The sequence below is a fragment of the Pelecanus crispus genome, chromosome 1, assembly GCF_030463565.1.
Source record: "Pelecanus crispus isolate bPelCri1 chromosome 1, bPelCri1.pri, whole genome shotgun sequence".
Lineage (NCBI taxonomy): Eukaryota > Metazoa > Chordata > Aves > Pelecaniformes > Pelecanidae > Pelecanus > Pelecanus crispus.
In genome coordinates this window covers 223,389,605-223,406,584 of record NC_134643.1, presented here as the reverse complement: position 1 = coordinate 223,406,584, position 16,980 = coordinate 223,389,605, and the positions used below count along the sequence as shown (strand labels likewise).

The window sequence follows — 16,980 nt, the reverse complement described above, 5'->3', positions numbered from 1 at the left end:
AAACCCAAACCATTACTAAGCATCAGGTGCCTAAATAAGGTCATTCAGAGCAACATTCAGATGGGAGGTTTATAAGAAGAGACAAAATACTGTACTTTTATCTCCTGGTAAAATAGATCGGTAAAATCGGTCCTTCCTTTTCTTTTCTTCCGGGTTGGGAGGCAAAGGTTTTGAGCCATGGTTTAAGGTCCCAGCATCTTTGCTTCCCGATCCAATCATAGTGCTGGTATTTCTCATCGGAGGAGCAGGCGGCTTGTCTTCTGTTTCAACTCCATTGTTAGACATCTTCAGTTGGGGAGGCCGTTACTACGAATGGGAAAAATAAAAGAAATAAAAAGGAATAAGAATTTCTTTTTTGTAAACTAGAATCACACACCGTCAAATAAAACACAAGAAGGTATTTGCAGACTAGGCTGTAACCTCAGAGCAACACAGACCAAGTGTCAGTGCAATAAATTGTACTCAAGCTCCAAATTTTTTCTGTTAACAAGACTACGTTCAAGCATTTGAGTTATTGATTATCATGAAAAGCCTCTTTCAGGATACAGCCAATTCTCAAGCAAACCATGGCACAGAAGTGTAGGGTGGGGAGGCAAAGTGGTAAATACAAGGTAGCAAACAGCAGAGATACCAGAGAGGAGCCAAGTTGTTGAGCTAGTAAGACCTCTCAGATCCATGCTAGTCCCACTAAAAACCACATCAAAACGTTCGTATCAGTCTCCAGCACAGCATAATGCAGAAAGACTGAAGTTTGCACTCGAAGAGTTTCGATGCAGCCGCTCAGGCTCCTTTGCTAAAAAGCTGCTGAACTGGTTCAGAGGCAGAGATGTCCGGGAAGCCGCAGAGCAGTACCCACATCATCTCAGACACAGTGCCGCAGCCCTCGCTGCTCCCAAGCCAGACCCGGCCTTTCTGCAGTAGCGGCACGCTTCAGGAGCGATTCAAAGCACCGGAAAGTTGACTGCATTTTGTTCTGTTGGAAGGGTCAAACAAAACTAGATCCCCAACACACACATAAATCCTTAAGTAAATAATCCCTGCTGTGCGGATTTAAAGACAGAAGCTTTGGAACAGGGTAATAGATTATTCTGCAACAACTAGCTTGTTCCACCCAAATGAGATCAGCGTTACTCCAGACACAGCCTGGCTGCAGTGAGATCCTTCTGGAAACTGGAATTCATCTGCATTATGTTCCTAAAAGAAAGTTGGGAGCTAACTGCAGAACAAAACCCAATGCTTGAACAGTTTCTGTTTGGGTGGAAAAAGCAGTTCAACAGCTTTACGAATTTCACAAGCAGTAAAGGAAGATGTTTCACTCGGGGAGAATTATTGGGTGGCAGAAAGTCAAAAGCAGTCTGCTCTCCGCAAGTGAGAAGTCCAGTTGCAAAGCTGAGATCGCTCCTGGCTTCCAGGGAGCTGCTGTTCCATAGGCTGGACTCAGAGCCACACTCCAAACAGATCCCACAACCACACGACGGTCTTATGACCACACGACACTGCCCTGCCAGTCTTCAAAGTCTTCTTTGGCCAAGCTACTGATGGCTCAGCGTTCACTGGAAAGCTTTGGATGCAGGGCACACTGCTCTCGCAGCTGCAGGAGTTAAGAATGGCAAGTGCTGCCCGCGGAAGGCACTCTGCTGCAACATGTTAGACTTTGCTGAAAGCAGCAGTTCCCTAGCTGTGGCCTACCAAGCCATGGCTGGTCTGCAGCTCCACCTTCTCCTCTACTTATTTGGTACCCAGTTTCTTCATGCTTGCTCTTAAACGGGAAGGCTGGCAGTATTGCGCAGCCCGGAAGGCTTTGGACAAGCTTTCGCACACAGGGAACTTTGGAAGAGGTGTGACCCCAGCCCTGCTTCTTCCCAATACAACTGTGCAACGGAATTTTAAATGACAGACTAGCATTTGGGGTCTTGATTTTAACGGTGGGACAGTTCGGGCGTTTTGGAGGGGTGGGGGGAAATCAGCTGTGCATGTGTCTGGGTGTGTTGTGGCATGCGCCCTGTACATCTCCCATCACTCGTGCTTCAGCCTCATGCCATTCTCCAGTATAAAACGGAGCAGAACTAAGTGACAGCTGGAGCGCCAGCCATGAAGTGGTGCAAATGACTACTCCCCCTGTCTAAGCAGTGGAAAAAAGTCTAAACTAAAACCCAACTGGTAAATTTGGCAGCCACTGCTGCACACATATCTTGTGCAACATGAAAATACTGAGGCCTCACTGACAGGCTTTGCACATCGCAGTGTCAGTGGCTGGTACTGAACTGGCACAACTAAAGCATTTAAAACGACATAAGCAGAAGTGCCACGTAAGAGCTGCATTCTTTGCATTGATGCTTATTTAACCATGAGAAAGCAAATTGCTGGGAGGGTCCTAGGAATATGCTGCAAATAGGGAAGCAGAAGGAAAATGAATGTTAGCAGCTCTGTGCCTGCCAAACGGCCCTCCCCAGGAGTGGGCACCACATTTGCTGCTATAACACCCCAGTTTATCCCCACAGGGGTTTGAATAAAGGTGCAGCCAAAGATTCCGCCACTGGCCAGACTTCCTGGAGCTGCAGGCATGGCTGAGATGGCAGCGGAGGCTGCCTCATTGCTGGGTCCCTCTCCCACCGGGCAGAGAGGTGAGTAGGTGAGAATCGGTGCTTGCTACCTGCTGTCAGGGGCAGGGGACTAAGCAGGGGACAGAGTAAAGTTTACTGTATTGCAGAATGGATGCAGCATCAGACCGAAGGGCGGTACAGGGAAGAGAACAGAGCAGCATGTGGCTCCACGCTGGAGAAAAAGAAGTAAGAAGAGGAAGAAACCCCCCCAGATTACAGGTAGAGGTTGGCCTAGTGCTGGGGGAAGGAAAAAGAACATAAGCAAAAAAAAAAAAAAAAAGGACTGTGAAAACATAAGAAAAACCTCTGGATGTCAAGCATCCTTACTCAGTTCCACCAGTGCAAAACCCCAGGGGCATCTGCTCACAGTTTCTTCAATATAAGGGGTTTTTTTTTCAAAATCCCTCAGTCAGAAAGGATAGAGCACAAGTGAAATACTGTTTTACTGCAGGGCTAGAAACACTGGCAATATAAGCTCATTTATCTTACATTATCGCCTAAATGAGCAAGTAACTGCTGAGAAGTTACATAGTTTAACAAACAATATGTTTTACACCTATTTGCTAACTGCAACTTTCATGCGGGCAAAGCCTACAGTACACCTTCTCCTGTCTTCTCCATCGCTCAAGGTCCCAGACCTTTCTCCTCATCAAAGTCTTATGTTTGGAGTTACAAGAGCTATTTCTTGCTACCTGCTGTCAGGGGCAGGGGACTAAGCAGGGGACAGAGTAAACAGATCTTTGTTACAAGAGCTGTTCGGAGATAGGGGGTGAGAGAAATCCTTCAACCCACAAAACTGAGAGACTGGCTCTACAAAAGTTATGCGCTGTAATAGCGGCACTATCCCAGAGGGTTCCCAAAAGCCTTTTCCCACTACTTATTTAAAGGGAATACCAAAAACCTGCTTACATGAGCCCTCCCGCTGTGATACAGACACAGTCTATCTCCAAACTCAACATCGTTATACTTTCAACTTCTGTTGGCTTCCAAGTATGTGGATGAAACCCCATCCTGACAGAATTACACCCACCTCTCCAGGGCTTTACAGCACAGCTGAGAGCCCAGAGCACGGAGCCATACCGAGCGCTTACAGAGGGTGGCCACCTCCCTCACCATAGCCTAGCTGACTGTGCAAATTCTCTTCTTCCTAAAATAATCTGCCAATTCACATGTAAGCAGACTTTAAACAACCCCCCTTGCGTAGAGCCTGCTCAAATTCAGAGCACCAGGCAATTGCTTCACCAGCCGGCAATAACATCAGCGCTACGCCACTGCAGTGAGTCACTCTGCTCCGCGCAATCCATCCTAACAGGAATGCAAAGCGTCACCGGACCGAGTTACTTCCTTCTTCACACCAGCACAACTCTGCTTTGAGAAATTCATCTTATGTTTCCACAGTATGATTAAGTGAACACTGGAAGCAATGAACTTTTCAACCGGAGTGAGATGAGAGAATACATTTCAGCTGCAGACACAATTATTCTCAACTACTATATGTATTAAAATACCAGCACTCAAACCAAACCCCACAGACACCACTAGGAAGCTATAGCCACGATGTACAACTATTGTTTTTGCAGTCATTTGGGAGTGCTGAAAGTTCAAGCTGTTTCAGCACACAGTACTTATAAAAAGTTTTATTACGTACTGCAACCTGTGACTGCCGTAAGTCAAGTTACAGTGGCCTTCAAATGCTCCCTGCCCCTCCCTATCAACTTTTGAAGCCCATTAGCTAAATTATATTACCCCCAGCCTCAACAGAGTCGGACAGCAGACCTGACAAACCCTCCTTTCACACCTACGAAACACTTCTGCAGACAGGAAGGAGTGATAGACAACCATGCACAAGGGGAGAAGAGACTCAGGAAACCACTTGGCAGTTCAAGACAGAGCAAGCGGAGGTACTGCACAGAAGATGGCACCCAGAGGTGCCAACAGCAGCGTCCGAGAGTTGAAAGTACGCAGACGTGTAAAAATCCACGCAGGTCTGCTGATCTGCGTTAAGTAGATGTAGATGGCTCAAAATCATGAGGTTTATGCCTGTAGCTTTCCTGTAATACAGGCACAGGCTCCTGAGCTGTTCATCTAGCAGAGTGGGACCCCAACATATGCGGAGCCTTCTGGCACTACTGTGTGTAACACACACAAAAGGAAAAGAAAGAAAGAAAAAAAAAAAACACCAAACCAAAAAGAGAGAACAAAGATCCTCTATTTATGTCAATTTTCCTTCTGGTAAACCACATCATTTCAAACCTGATGCTCCACACTGAACTGTAAGTTTCTATCAAGCTGGTTGTGTTTTCTTTGCATTCCTTAGCAAGACAGGCAGATGACTGATTGCTAAAACAGAAAGCAATTAAAAAGTCAGAGGAGCTGAAACCTACGCTACAGTAGATGCCATAAAGATAACTATGTCCAACGCATACTAATTGCTGGAGTCAACACGAAAACTCATAAAAGAGCCATCTATAATTCATGCAGTCTGGCAAGACAGTAGCTGTAAGTTACTCACTACAACTTACAGATGAATAAATGATATTAAACAAGAGAGGGGGGAGGGAGATGCTCAGCAACTGTTTTTCCCTCTCTGCCTACTACCAGAAGGAAATCTCATGGTTTTCCAAGATGCTATTTTTCTGCTGTTGCCAGGGTGAGGAAAGGGTGTCTTGCCCACAAAAAAGGCAGGAGGCCTTGACCTTTAATTGAGTTGATCCTGATCAGAGCAAGTGTTTTACCCCTGCACCAGTACCCCTGCACCCTTCCATGCCATGGCTAGAGATTGCTCGTGCAGACACACAGTTAAAATCTCCTTCTTCCTCCTTGCACTGCCCTGGTGGGAAGGAGCAGGGGCTGTCCCCTGCTCCGTTCAAACACATTGCAAGCAGCAGATTCCCTCTCCATATGCCACGCTTTCACCCAAATCCCAGCAGAAAATTAACAGCAGAGTTTCGACACACGATTAAAAGACATTCATTTTTTCCTTATTCCTTTACGTGGGACTAAGTCTCAAACACAGTCTTACACTGAAGGAGAGGCACCCCACACGTGCCACCTGAAAAAGAGGCAAGAGGTGTCCTTTCCTTCCACCCGAAAGTGGATGGGATCTGGGACACATACTGTCACAGAAAAGGGCAGCAGCAATATGCACACCCTGAGGGAGGACAGATCGTCACATTGAGAGGTGATTAAAAAAATACAGTAACTACAGTAACTATAGCATCTAGCTGTCTCCCCAGCCAGTCACTGCACCTCTGAGTGCTGTGCAAGTGTGCCAATTAAACAAAAAGAAGTCAAGGGCCATCAGTGCATCAGCCCAGACCCAACATTTACATGTGAATTGAAAAAAACCCCAAAACAAAACAAAAACAGGTTTTCATAAAATTCTAATAAAGAATTACAAAACACCAGTGAGTTTGCTCATCTATCTTCAGAATTTACCTGTTAGACCCCTGCAGGTGCTGCCAACACCTAGAGATGCAGATGAAATCGCTAAATTAAATGAAACAATAACCAGTAAAGATACATGCATATTTAGAAGAGAATGTATCCACCACTACAGCCAGAGTGGGTGGGTGTGAAGAGGGGGAGGGAGACACGCTCTCATGGCCGATGGCCAACTACTGGTTGCAGTCTTGCTCCACTGCCAGCGTTACTTTCATAGCGCTAGACATAAAGGATGACTGACCAGTTACAACTCAACAGGAATGCTGGAGGACTCCATGGCTTGGAATTTTAAAAGCCAAAAGACTGGAGGGCCCTAGTAAAAAAAGCCTTTAATTCAACCCTAACTGTTTGGGCTAAATGCAAGAGCTGCAGGGTGGGATTCCCCAGCCTGTATTTTGCAGGAAGACACGGACACCACCACAGCGGGTACTGCTTCTGGGCAGGAGAGCTGCAAAATCTCTTCTTGGGCTGATATATGTGCTAACCCACCGCACAGACATGCTTCTAAAGAAGAACAGACTAATTTTAACTGCTCGATTCCTAGCAACAGAGCAGAGTTCTCCTTTCACTCAAGTTAAGGAAGCTTCTTTCTGTTTTGTTTTAAATAGTCAAGGACCAGCTTTTGCCAGCCTCCATGGTGTGGGCCCATGCACGACCGCTGTGACAGTAACCCAGACACACAGGAGTTTCAGTAGTGCTGAGGCAGGTCAAGCCCTTTCCACCAGATTAGGCTTGAATCCAAAACTGCAGAGGCAACGCCAGCTTAAATTGCCATGCTTCAATTTAGCTTTGGTTGTTTCACGAATAACTGGCAGTGTCAAACAATAACCATTTCGCAGTCAATGCCAGCTATGCCCAAGTACCAGGAGCACACGATGAACTCACCTTACTTGTGCTCAAGCTTTGAGAGCTGCAGAGACCAGCTCCAGAGACCAGCTCCAGCTGTTCCCATCCCCAGGCAACAGCCTGCTCGTTTTGACCGAGCACTTACCCCATTCTAACAGCACTTTTAAACAGCCCAAGAGAAATAAATTGCATCCATATTTAACAAAAAAAAAAAAAAAAGGAAAGGAAAAAACAGAAAAAAAAAAAAGAAAATCCAAGTTGAGACAGAAGGAACCAAGAGTATCATTTTTAAAACTTCTCAGCCCACAAATCATCCTCCTTATTTCCTCATCTCCAGAAGTGCTGTCTCCCCTCCCCCAGCTACATGCCTGAACAAGCAAGTTCGCTGTTGCAGATGTCAGGACAGGCTCCCTTTTCCAGCACGGTACAGAGCAGCCTTGGCTCTGGTTCCACTTTTGCTCACAGGAAGGCAGGGCTTCAACCGCACAAGTCGAAGTAGTGACTGGAGTCAGAGCTTGCTAAGCAGGCTGGTAAAAATAAAGGTTTCTTATGTTAAAGCATACCCAAAGCCCATATAGGCAGGTTTCCTGGAGGAAATCTGTGTTCCAGAGGAAATGACTAGACGCAGCATAAAGAAAATATATTCTCACGCACAGTTAAACACACCTTCGCTACTCTCCACCTAAGTTACTTGGCTCCAGGTCCAAACTGCACATTAGCAGCAACAGCAACTAAAAGCAGCCAAATCTTTAATCATTTTTCCATTCAAAAGTTTCCAATCCAGAAGATGAACATAGAGCACAGGGCTCAGAATTAAGCCCCGCTATCCCCTAATGTGGAATAATTCCCAATACAACGTATTCATGTTTGAAATACACATAGGTATTTACAAAAACGCAGCCTGTATGTATGCACCTTGTTAAGCACAGAGATTCGACGTTTGCCATTTAGCAATGGAGGCAGGGGTAAGAAGTATGTCAGAAAACTAGAACATTGTCAGGTCAAGTCAACAACATCCCACACGCCCAGAGGACACCATCATGCAGTGGTTCGCCAAAAGCCACAGTATGTAAAGAGCAGAAAGTTTGCATTAACCTGTAAAAGATGAGTTTTTCTGAGGAGAAGAGACACCAAGACAGAGACCTGCAAAGAGGAAACTGATGTTCTTAAGAGCAAAACTCATCCAACTCTTTTCTCACTGGGAAGCTAAAGAGCAAGACAACACGAGCATCTTTAGCTGATGAAGCCATCCAAGATCCTCAATTAGACTGAGGGGGAAATGCCGCAACCGTTCAGCGCTAATTGGAAATGCAAACATTTATCATCAGAGTAGCGCTTGCTCCTGTGTATAGCTCCATTGTGCTCACTGCGGCTAATGACAGTAGGAAGCCCTGTGCTCCGTAGTATTTATGTAATGACTGGCAAAGCTGTCGCATTCCCTTAACTGCTAGCCAGGATTTTCATCCGGGCAGTAGTTTTCAATTAAAAGAAATCGCAAAGATTGCTTCAGTTTCACATGGCTTCGTTAAAGTTTTGGTTCTTCTTCAAAGCTGGGGAAAGAGGAAGAATGAATAATTTTCCCAAGACAGAATGAGCTCTGCATCAAACATGAGCTTTTTGCAGACAAACTGAATTAAGACAAGGAAAACACGGTCAAACACCCAGAACTGAAAGAGCTAATTTAGCATCAGTAAAGACAAACAATTTGAGAACTGCACATAAATCTGCTTCGAGTTTGCAATGATTACTCCTTCAATTATGATACATGTAATGCTCTAAAAGCAGTTAATTTAAAAGGCAAAATGAAAAAGCCTAAGGTAGCTCAGGGTTTCCACCTAATTGAGGTTTCACAGTAGCGCCTCTTCTGCTGGTAGAGCATCAGCTCTGTGTTTATAATGATACGCCATCTAGCAAAACGCCCTATTGTATCTACTTTATAATCCCAGTACGTACAGAAGTAAGCATAGTGATTATACTGTGGCAAGGTCTCACGTTCCTAGACTTCCTTACTTGTACCAAATGGACTGCAGCACATTCACTAGTCCATTAAGAACCATCATCGTTTAATTTAATGAGCAGCAGTTTGTTTTTAGGAGGCTTTTGCCATCAGGCCTTTTATCACATCATTTACTCGGATCCCAGTCGTACTTACTGTATGTCAGTAGAGAAAAGAAAGCTCTATAGGACTGGTACAAAGGAGCTGCTGTTTCTGCAATATATTACGACACAACTCTGCATTAGCGCTCAGTTAAATAAAGCCCATGAGCCAAGTGAACTATTTTTACTCCATTGAATAAAAGGAATTACAATAGCAGGCCCATTTTAAGGCACTATATAATTAGGAGTAGGAGTTAATAACAGGACCAGAAATAGTAGGCAAGGTTTTCCTCAACATCTTTATGCAAGTCTCTCTGGGGCATGGATCATCTTATCCTGTGCTCTTGGTACGATTACCCAAGCAGCTTTAAGGAGGACGCATGGATCTGCACTGCTACCTGCTTAAAACTCATTCTTTCTCATGAAGCAGCGACATCAGCTGCAGCCACAAAACCCAATCCAGCAGAGAGTGATCGAGATCCTATACACAGCCCTGTCAGCATCTGCAGCAAGCTACTTGCTTCTTTCAATCCAATTCCCAGTGGACGAGCATCTACATGATAAAATTAGCAACAATATGAACTGCAAATTCAGCAGAATTTGGATTTCACTGATGGATGGACTGCCGGTATGCATGTTTTATTCATCTCAAGACTGCTTTCTCAGGTTGGTTGCATCTCCCCTCTGTACTTGAAATGCTAAAAATCATTTTATGGTCACTACTGAGCAGCTAAGCTCTATAGACAGTGCTGGACCTTTTCTAAGTGCTAGCCAAAACTCACCAAATTTCCAAAATGAAGACAACAACCCAAGACTGATGTTCTAGGAAGCCATATGAGTCAAGGCATTTTGTTCAGTACAGCATTCCCTCCCATGGCTGTAAGTCACCTTGTTGAAGCCCCACAGCTAAGGTCATCAGCATGTGAATTAGCCTCCCTATGAGGGCACAGCATGCAGCAGATCAAGATGCAGAGTTTTCTGATCATCCTTCCTTAATTCTAATAATTAAGATTCAAGGATGTTCATTACCAGCACACTCTCATAGAGGTTCCTGCTACCTACCCATAACCCTAAAGCTTCCTCAGTGTTCAGGCACTCAAACCAATTCTCATTTCAGCATTCACCCCAGGTCACCTGCCCACACTCCCTCTCTCTCGCCTATTGTAAATCCAAGGCAAGAGAGTGTAAAATAACATATTTTAAACTCCGTAGCTCACATGCTACAATTTCACCTCTCACCTTTACAGCAACAGCTCTGTTTGCTACAAAACTCAGATACGAACTGGGCAGTCAGTTTTCGAAACAGCTATTTCACACCCCACAAGAAATCTCGTTGCTGGTCCCTGAGCATACCCAGGAGGAATGCATGGGGCTGCACTTCCCAAACCGATTTTGCCCCATCCACTTTACAGCATTTACACCCTGCCTCATGTAAGTGCTGCCTCCCCCTTTACCGAAGCTCACATTTGTGCACCCACTGCGGCACAACCTGCGCTAACTCCCCCTTCCCTGTTCTTGCACTCCTTGCAGAGGGATGCGGTGAAGTGAAGTATGCTGGCTGCAGGAAAGGAGATCCTGCAAAGCAATCCAGAACAGAGAATGATCTGACGGCTTAAGTGAACTGTCTCCTTTGCAAGTATGAGGTTGCTCCTTCCACTCTTTCTTTCCAGTCTTTTCCTTTGGGCTGAGTTTTCCTCCATTCCTGGTTATTCTCATACTGCTGGTATTTGCAGGTGCTGATTCACAGCCTCCCAAGATACGCATGTTTGGCTGCTTTTATTTTTAAGAAAAGTCACTTCAGGCTGGAAATAACTGCTGTTTTTCTGTGAACACTCTTCGCTGTATATCTAGTTTTATCTGAGGAGCTTAAACATTCTACTTTAACTAAAGCCTCTCTCTGTTGCTCTATTAAAATATTATAAAACACATGTCCAAATTTGTGGCTTGCCATTGGGCTAGGTCCCTTTTAACTTTAAAAATGTAATTTGGATTTGAGCCTTATGTATATTCTTTAAGCTCCTAACATGGTTTGAATTTATGTCCCCATAGGTGAAACTTCCCCTGAGGGTTTCAATCCTTAATACAATTAAAAATCTGCAAAAACCTAACGCTTTTGTTCTGACAAAGCTGAATGGAGATATCTCAAATAGAAGTGGACAAATCCCAAACCATGATTTTTTGAAATGGGCTCTCAAGAAGCAGCCCGGAGCAAACCAGCCCCCGAGTCTGTCATTTTAATATCTTATGTTACCAGCAGACGGCTTCTGTCTTAGATCCGAGATGATGTACTGTCTCCTGTCCCTGCTCCGCTGGCTCCTAACCTTCTCTACCCCACAGAGGATCTGTACTCTGGATATTTCCTGGGAGATTCATTAACTGCTCCTTCCTCAAAGGCTGTGATTATTGGCATTTTTCTCAGACTACACTTCTAAGCGTTTAAAAGACCTGTCAGGACAGAGAAATAAATAAATAAATGCAGAAAAATACCAATCCATCATACTCTCTGTTAAGACATCACAGGTAACGAGAAGACCTAAGTTCCTAAGTTTTGGCTAATGCCTTTGAAGACCATTTTCTATCTTGCATGCCTCTATATAATTTACATAACATTTCACACTCTCTCTTAATGTCAGTGTCCTCAGAGGGAGAGGGTGAATTAGAATATTGGTATCTCTAATTTAGGAGGCAATTAGACCAGTAACAACAAACCAGAGCTGAATGTATGCTCAAAACAATCTAGTTAGAATTCTATTTTAATTAAAATCAGTCAAATAATCCTATTATCCCGAGGATTGCTTTAGGCATGGTTCCAATACAGCACATCTTTTTTTAATCTTTTAGTTCTGCACCCAGAAAGTGATTGAAAAACCACTGAAAACTACCAGAATGGTCCTTTCTGTACGAGTTCCTCTCCCAATGGGAGAGCCCAGGAAGATAGAGAAATAAATGTTCCAATGTCAGTCAGCCACTTGCTAAGCCACTTAAAAAAATGAAAAGAAAAACAATAAAATAAAAGAAGCATACAACTCAGGCCAATAAATACAATTTTCCTGTTCTTCACCCCGCTACCTGCAAACATCACCTCAAAGGGCACCTCTTATTTCCTCACATTTCCACCCTTCGCCTCCTTTGTCAAAAGGTAACATGCGTCTCTTCTACAGCTGCACAATTTATGTGATTTTATTAAAAAAAAAAAAAAAAGACAGAGAACTGTTTCAAAAATCATCCTTCATTTCTGGATTTGCTCTCACATGCTCTGTGGGGCCCTGCTGCATAACAAGCATTTTATCCGTAGGAGACAGCAGCAGCCCAAGCCAGAACAGCTGCCAGAGCCAGTTCCCTGTGAGTGTCACTGAACTGGGGTCCAAGAGAAGATGGCAGAAGGAGAAGGGCAGAGGCAGAGTACGTAGTACAGTAGAGAGTGTGCATGTATAAACATATGTATATACACGTATACATATATACACACACGTATGTGTGCACATGTGTATATAACTTGCACCACCCAAGTAACTCACCTATTTTGTTTACTCCTGGACAGTAAGTATGCATCGTATGACCATTTATAAAACATAATTATCCTCAAGTGATATAAAGTACTAATAAAAAAAAAAAAGAGCTGTAAAAAGTTATAAAGCACAATAGACAGCTCTGAATTCATATAATTTGGCATTACACATTGCCTAGTTACTTCTGTAAGTATGTATACATTGGATCTTGTTTCTACTAACTGGAATCCATATTAATTTAAAAAATAAATAAACCAACTCCCCAGAGGCATATAAACAAGGTTGCTGCCCAAATCCATGTTAACCTCACGCATACAGGTTATTCAGCCACTACCACACACTACATTGAAATACGCTTAGGAATTAAATGAGAAAAGAAAACGGAGACACTTCTTGAGCCCATTTCCTCTTCCAAGGCACTTGTGGGAGGGAGGGCTGAGCAGCTCAGAAAAAGTTAACCTCACAATTTCCCTTCAGGCTTGTGCTGAAGAAAGAGGAGATTCAAGGTCTTCCAATTCCAGAAATAGAAATTCTCCTCTGCAGAAGTTTTGTTCTACCAGGTCACCACACAGAAGACAGTGGTGGGTCCCCAGCCATCTCCTTCACCACCCCTTATCCTGCTGAGTCCTCAGGTCTGCTGAACTCAAACTCCAAATGCCTCTGGCTTATTGGGAGGTGGAAAAGATGCCAAGAGACATAACTAATGAAGTTCCTGAACCACTTGGAATATCTTTACGCTATTTATTTTTAGCATTTGAGTGTAGAAGTCCAAGGAACTGGTGGGTAGAAACAGGTTTCACTCATCCTGATATTTAGTAGTAAGACTGAACTTCAGCTGTGAAGCCCTCTTGTCTCCACCACTGCTGCATCCCTCAAAAACCATCAGGTAGGATGGTTTCAGTGTGTCAATAGTGCATGTGATTATGATGAAGTGGGAAGATTCTCCTTATTACAGGCTTTCCACAGCCATAAACTTTGAGAAAGTCTGCCCTAAGAGACAAAAGCTCACTCCCTGCTGCTAGGACAGGGGGTAAACCCAGAGCATTCGCCACGAATATGTAGAAGTGGTGGGTGAGTGTTTCTTTTCTCCTCCCTACCCCCAAATGAGCAACAGCTAGAACAACTTTTAGACCTTTACACGCAAGGAGAAGATCATTACAAAGCAGCAAGGTCTTAGTTTAACCTGGCAAATTGTTACAGTACACAGTCAGAAAGCCACAGCGACTTGGCTTTGCACGTACGCAGGATTAAGCACGGCTGCAGCTTGGTGGTCACTAGGGCCAAACCCCATCTCACCCACACACACAAACCCAGTGCAGAATACAGCGGCGTGAGGCCACAGGACCATGCGGCCAGAGCACGTCTGACTTGCGCGGCCACGTGGGTATGAAGTTGACGGAAGAGGTTATATTTGGTTTGAACCTTTTCTATACCATTAGTGCTTGCACTAATTACGACAGCCAACAGCAGCAGTCACTCTGATGGGAGGGCTGAACAAAAGTGACACAGCTGTCAACCACATTCAAAGAACTAAATCCTTAAAAGAGTTCATCGTTTTGGGGCCAGAACACAATCCATCCAGCAAGATACACGGGCTGGATCTAGGGCAGAACGCTTCAGAGACTAAGTACAGCTGATGCAGACGTTAAAAAACTAAGCGCATTTGCCTGTTTCTCAGGGGGATTTAAACAGCAGGTGAGTGGGGCTGGTCTGTGGGACATGACCCTTTTTTATTTCAGCTATTTAGATGCAAATTGTTCCCCCTCCCTCCCCCTCTCAACACCATCTGTTAGCCCAGAGGTTTAGACTGTGCCTAGGGTGTTGGTTTTGGGGGAGGGGCATATAGATAAAGCATTGAGAAAATTTCAGTCGATGCCCCTATTTCCTCTGGGACACAGTTAAGGGGGGGGGGGGGGGGAATCATCCTACAATAGGATTTTTCTCTCATTCTACTGTGCTTTCCTACCAACCCCATGGATTTCCTACCCTAGAAAGCACTCCTTGTCCAGCTTTTGGCCAACAATCGACATTATATAGTGACACTCACAGAAGGTTGCTACGGTGTTAGCACAGGGCATGAGCCAGTATTGCAGGAAGTATCAGAGATTCAAGGAATTAAAGTCTTAAATAATAATGATGAAGTCCCTTCACTACAAGGCAAGTATTTAATGTTCTTTTAGTGCTAGGGAAGTTACCTCATCTCTGCTGTTCACTGGGGAAAAATCAGACAATGTACTTTCAAGAACTGTTGAGAGATTTGATTCATTAAACACTTCACATAGGGCTCTGGATTCTTCATAAAGGAAAGATTATGGGTGATGGCACAGAGTGGGAGGGGTGCCTGACAGACCAGATGGGTGTGCTACCACTCAGAGGGATATGGACAGGCTGGAGAACTGGGCCAACACCAAGCTTGTGAAGTTCAGCAAAGGAAAATGCAAAGCCCTGGCACTCAGGAGGAATAACCCCAGGTACCAGCACAGACTGGGAGCCAACCGTCGGAAAAGCAGCTGTGCAGAGAAAGACCTGGAAGTCCTGGTGGACATCAAGTTGACCAGGAGCCTCCAAAGCGCCTTTGCAGCAACGAAGGTGAACAGCATCTGGGCTGCATTAGGAATGACGCTGCAAGCGGGTCAGGGGAGGTGATCCCTCCCCTCTGCTCAGGGCTGGCGAGACACATCTGGAGCACTGGGTCAGGTGCTCGCCTCCCCAGTACGAGAGAGACGTGGACATACTGGAGAGAGTCCAGCAAAGGGCCACGAAGATGATTAAGGGACTGGAGCATCTGGCATACATGGAGAGGCTGAGAGAGCTGGGACTGTTCAGCCTGCAGAAGGTAAAGCTTGGGGGAATCTTATCATGTGCATAAATACCTGATGGGGATGCAAAGAAGATGAAACCAGGCTCTTCTTGGGGGTATCCAGCAACAGGACAAGAGGCAATGGGCACAAGCTGAAACACAGGAAATTCCATTTAAATGTAAGAAGGAGGGGGGGAAAAAACTAAACCAAAACAAAAAAAACAAACCCAACCCCCTTTTTCCTGGGGAGCGAACCAAACCACAGAACAGGTTGCCTGGAAAAATCATGGAGTTTCCATCCTTGGGGGTGCTCAAAGTCCCTCTGGACATGCCCCTGGGCAAACTGTTCCAGCTGCCACCACTTTAAGTGGGGGGTTGGACTAGACTGTCCACAGAGGTTCCTGCCAACCTTACCAATTCTGCAATTACAAGCCACAAAAAGTGGTGGGGAGGCTCTAAAGGAGAGATACGCAACATCATTCGAACTACTTATCTGAACTAAGTGTTTTTAATCAACAGCATCCAAGGCCCCAGTTTAGTGATGAAGGCAAATTAAAAGCGGTTGTAAGTGACAACCTTGAGCTTCTGCTCAAGTGAAAGAGTTGGGATCAGTACTACAAGACCCTCATTTTGAGTTTTAATGTATGGAGTACAGTCCTGGTACTTGGGAGATGCAAGCTCTTGTCCCAGTTCTCACACAGACCTTTTGTGTGATCTTGGAGGCAGGAGAGAGGGGGGAAAAAAAGTGCGAGTACTTCTTGTTTGCTCTGCCCTCCTCCAATCAGTCTATCACCTCTTTAAAGGAAAGGCAACTGAGGTAGTTACAGAGCACGCAGCATGAAAAAAAATCCCTTCCAGGTGCTTCTGCAACTTCAGTTACCACAGGAAACACATTCCCAGTTTAAAAAAAAAAAAAAAAAAAAAAGATAAAGAGAACTGTGTATGCAATCCTGATGGTAAACTCAATGGCAGTGGGTAAAGGGGGGCCTGGAAAGGTGGGAAAACCCTTCCTCCCCCTTGGAGCCCAGATGATGGGACAGAAGAGCCCTCCCTAGTTTGAAGTATGAATAGGCAGAGACCCCCTAAGGGGAAGTGGGGAAGGAAGAAAACACAGCGTGGGCTTCAGAGCCTCAACTGCAGCTGAGCAAGTTCACAGGCTGCCCTTGCACAACGCTCAAGGCTGACGCCAAGACAGGTTCAGGCAGACATTAGTGATGATGCTCCACTCAAGTCAAGGAAAGGAGCTCTTACTTTGCCTGAGAAGACTTCCTGCCCGGCAAGGAGTGCAGAGCAACATTTTTTTAAAGCATTTGGGGCCTTTTCCTTTTTTTTTTTCTTTTACTGTGGGATATTGTTTTGGTTTTTTGAGTGTTGCCAACACAAACAAAACATTTTCCTCTTTCTTGCACAGCCAGAAGAGGCCAGAACAACATATGATCTCAACTATTTGGTGACTGTCAGGACCTTCAGGTATCTACTTCCAAACTATCAACTTCTAAAATATATGCAATTCAGTATCTCTTACTGGAAAGCAATATCCTGACAGAAGTTGCAGGCACTTCATAGAAACATTTTCCTTAAAAAAACCCAATTATCAGAACAAACAATGTTCCAATAAATTTGTGCTGATATTTTGAAAGAATCTGAAGTTTTCATTTTAAAATACAAGTGGCTATATTTT

General features: G+C 44.6%; 1 protein-coding gene across 1 annotated transcript in view; it reads right to left on the bottom strand.

The window, feature by feature from the left end:
• PAK1 (p21 (RAC1) activated kinase 1) overlaps nt 1-15,402 on the bottom strand; it is a 46,003-nt gene extending 30,601 nt beyond the window's left edge. Inside the window, exons 1-2 of the mRNA XM_075727577.1 lie at nt 15,373-15,402; nt 96-306 (exon numbers count right to left, since the gene is read on the bottom strand). Of these exons, the coding sequence (XP_075583692.1) occupies nt 96-285 (190 nt within the window). The 5' untranslated portion in view covers nt 286-306; nt 15,373-15,402. The remainder of the gene's footprint in view (nt 1-95; nt 307-15,372) is intronic.
• Nucleotides 15,403-16,980: the final 1,578 nt, after the last annotated feature.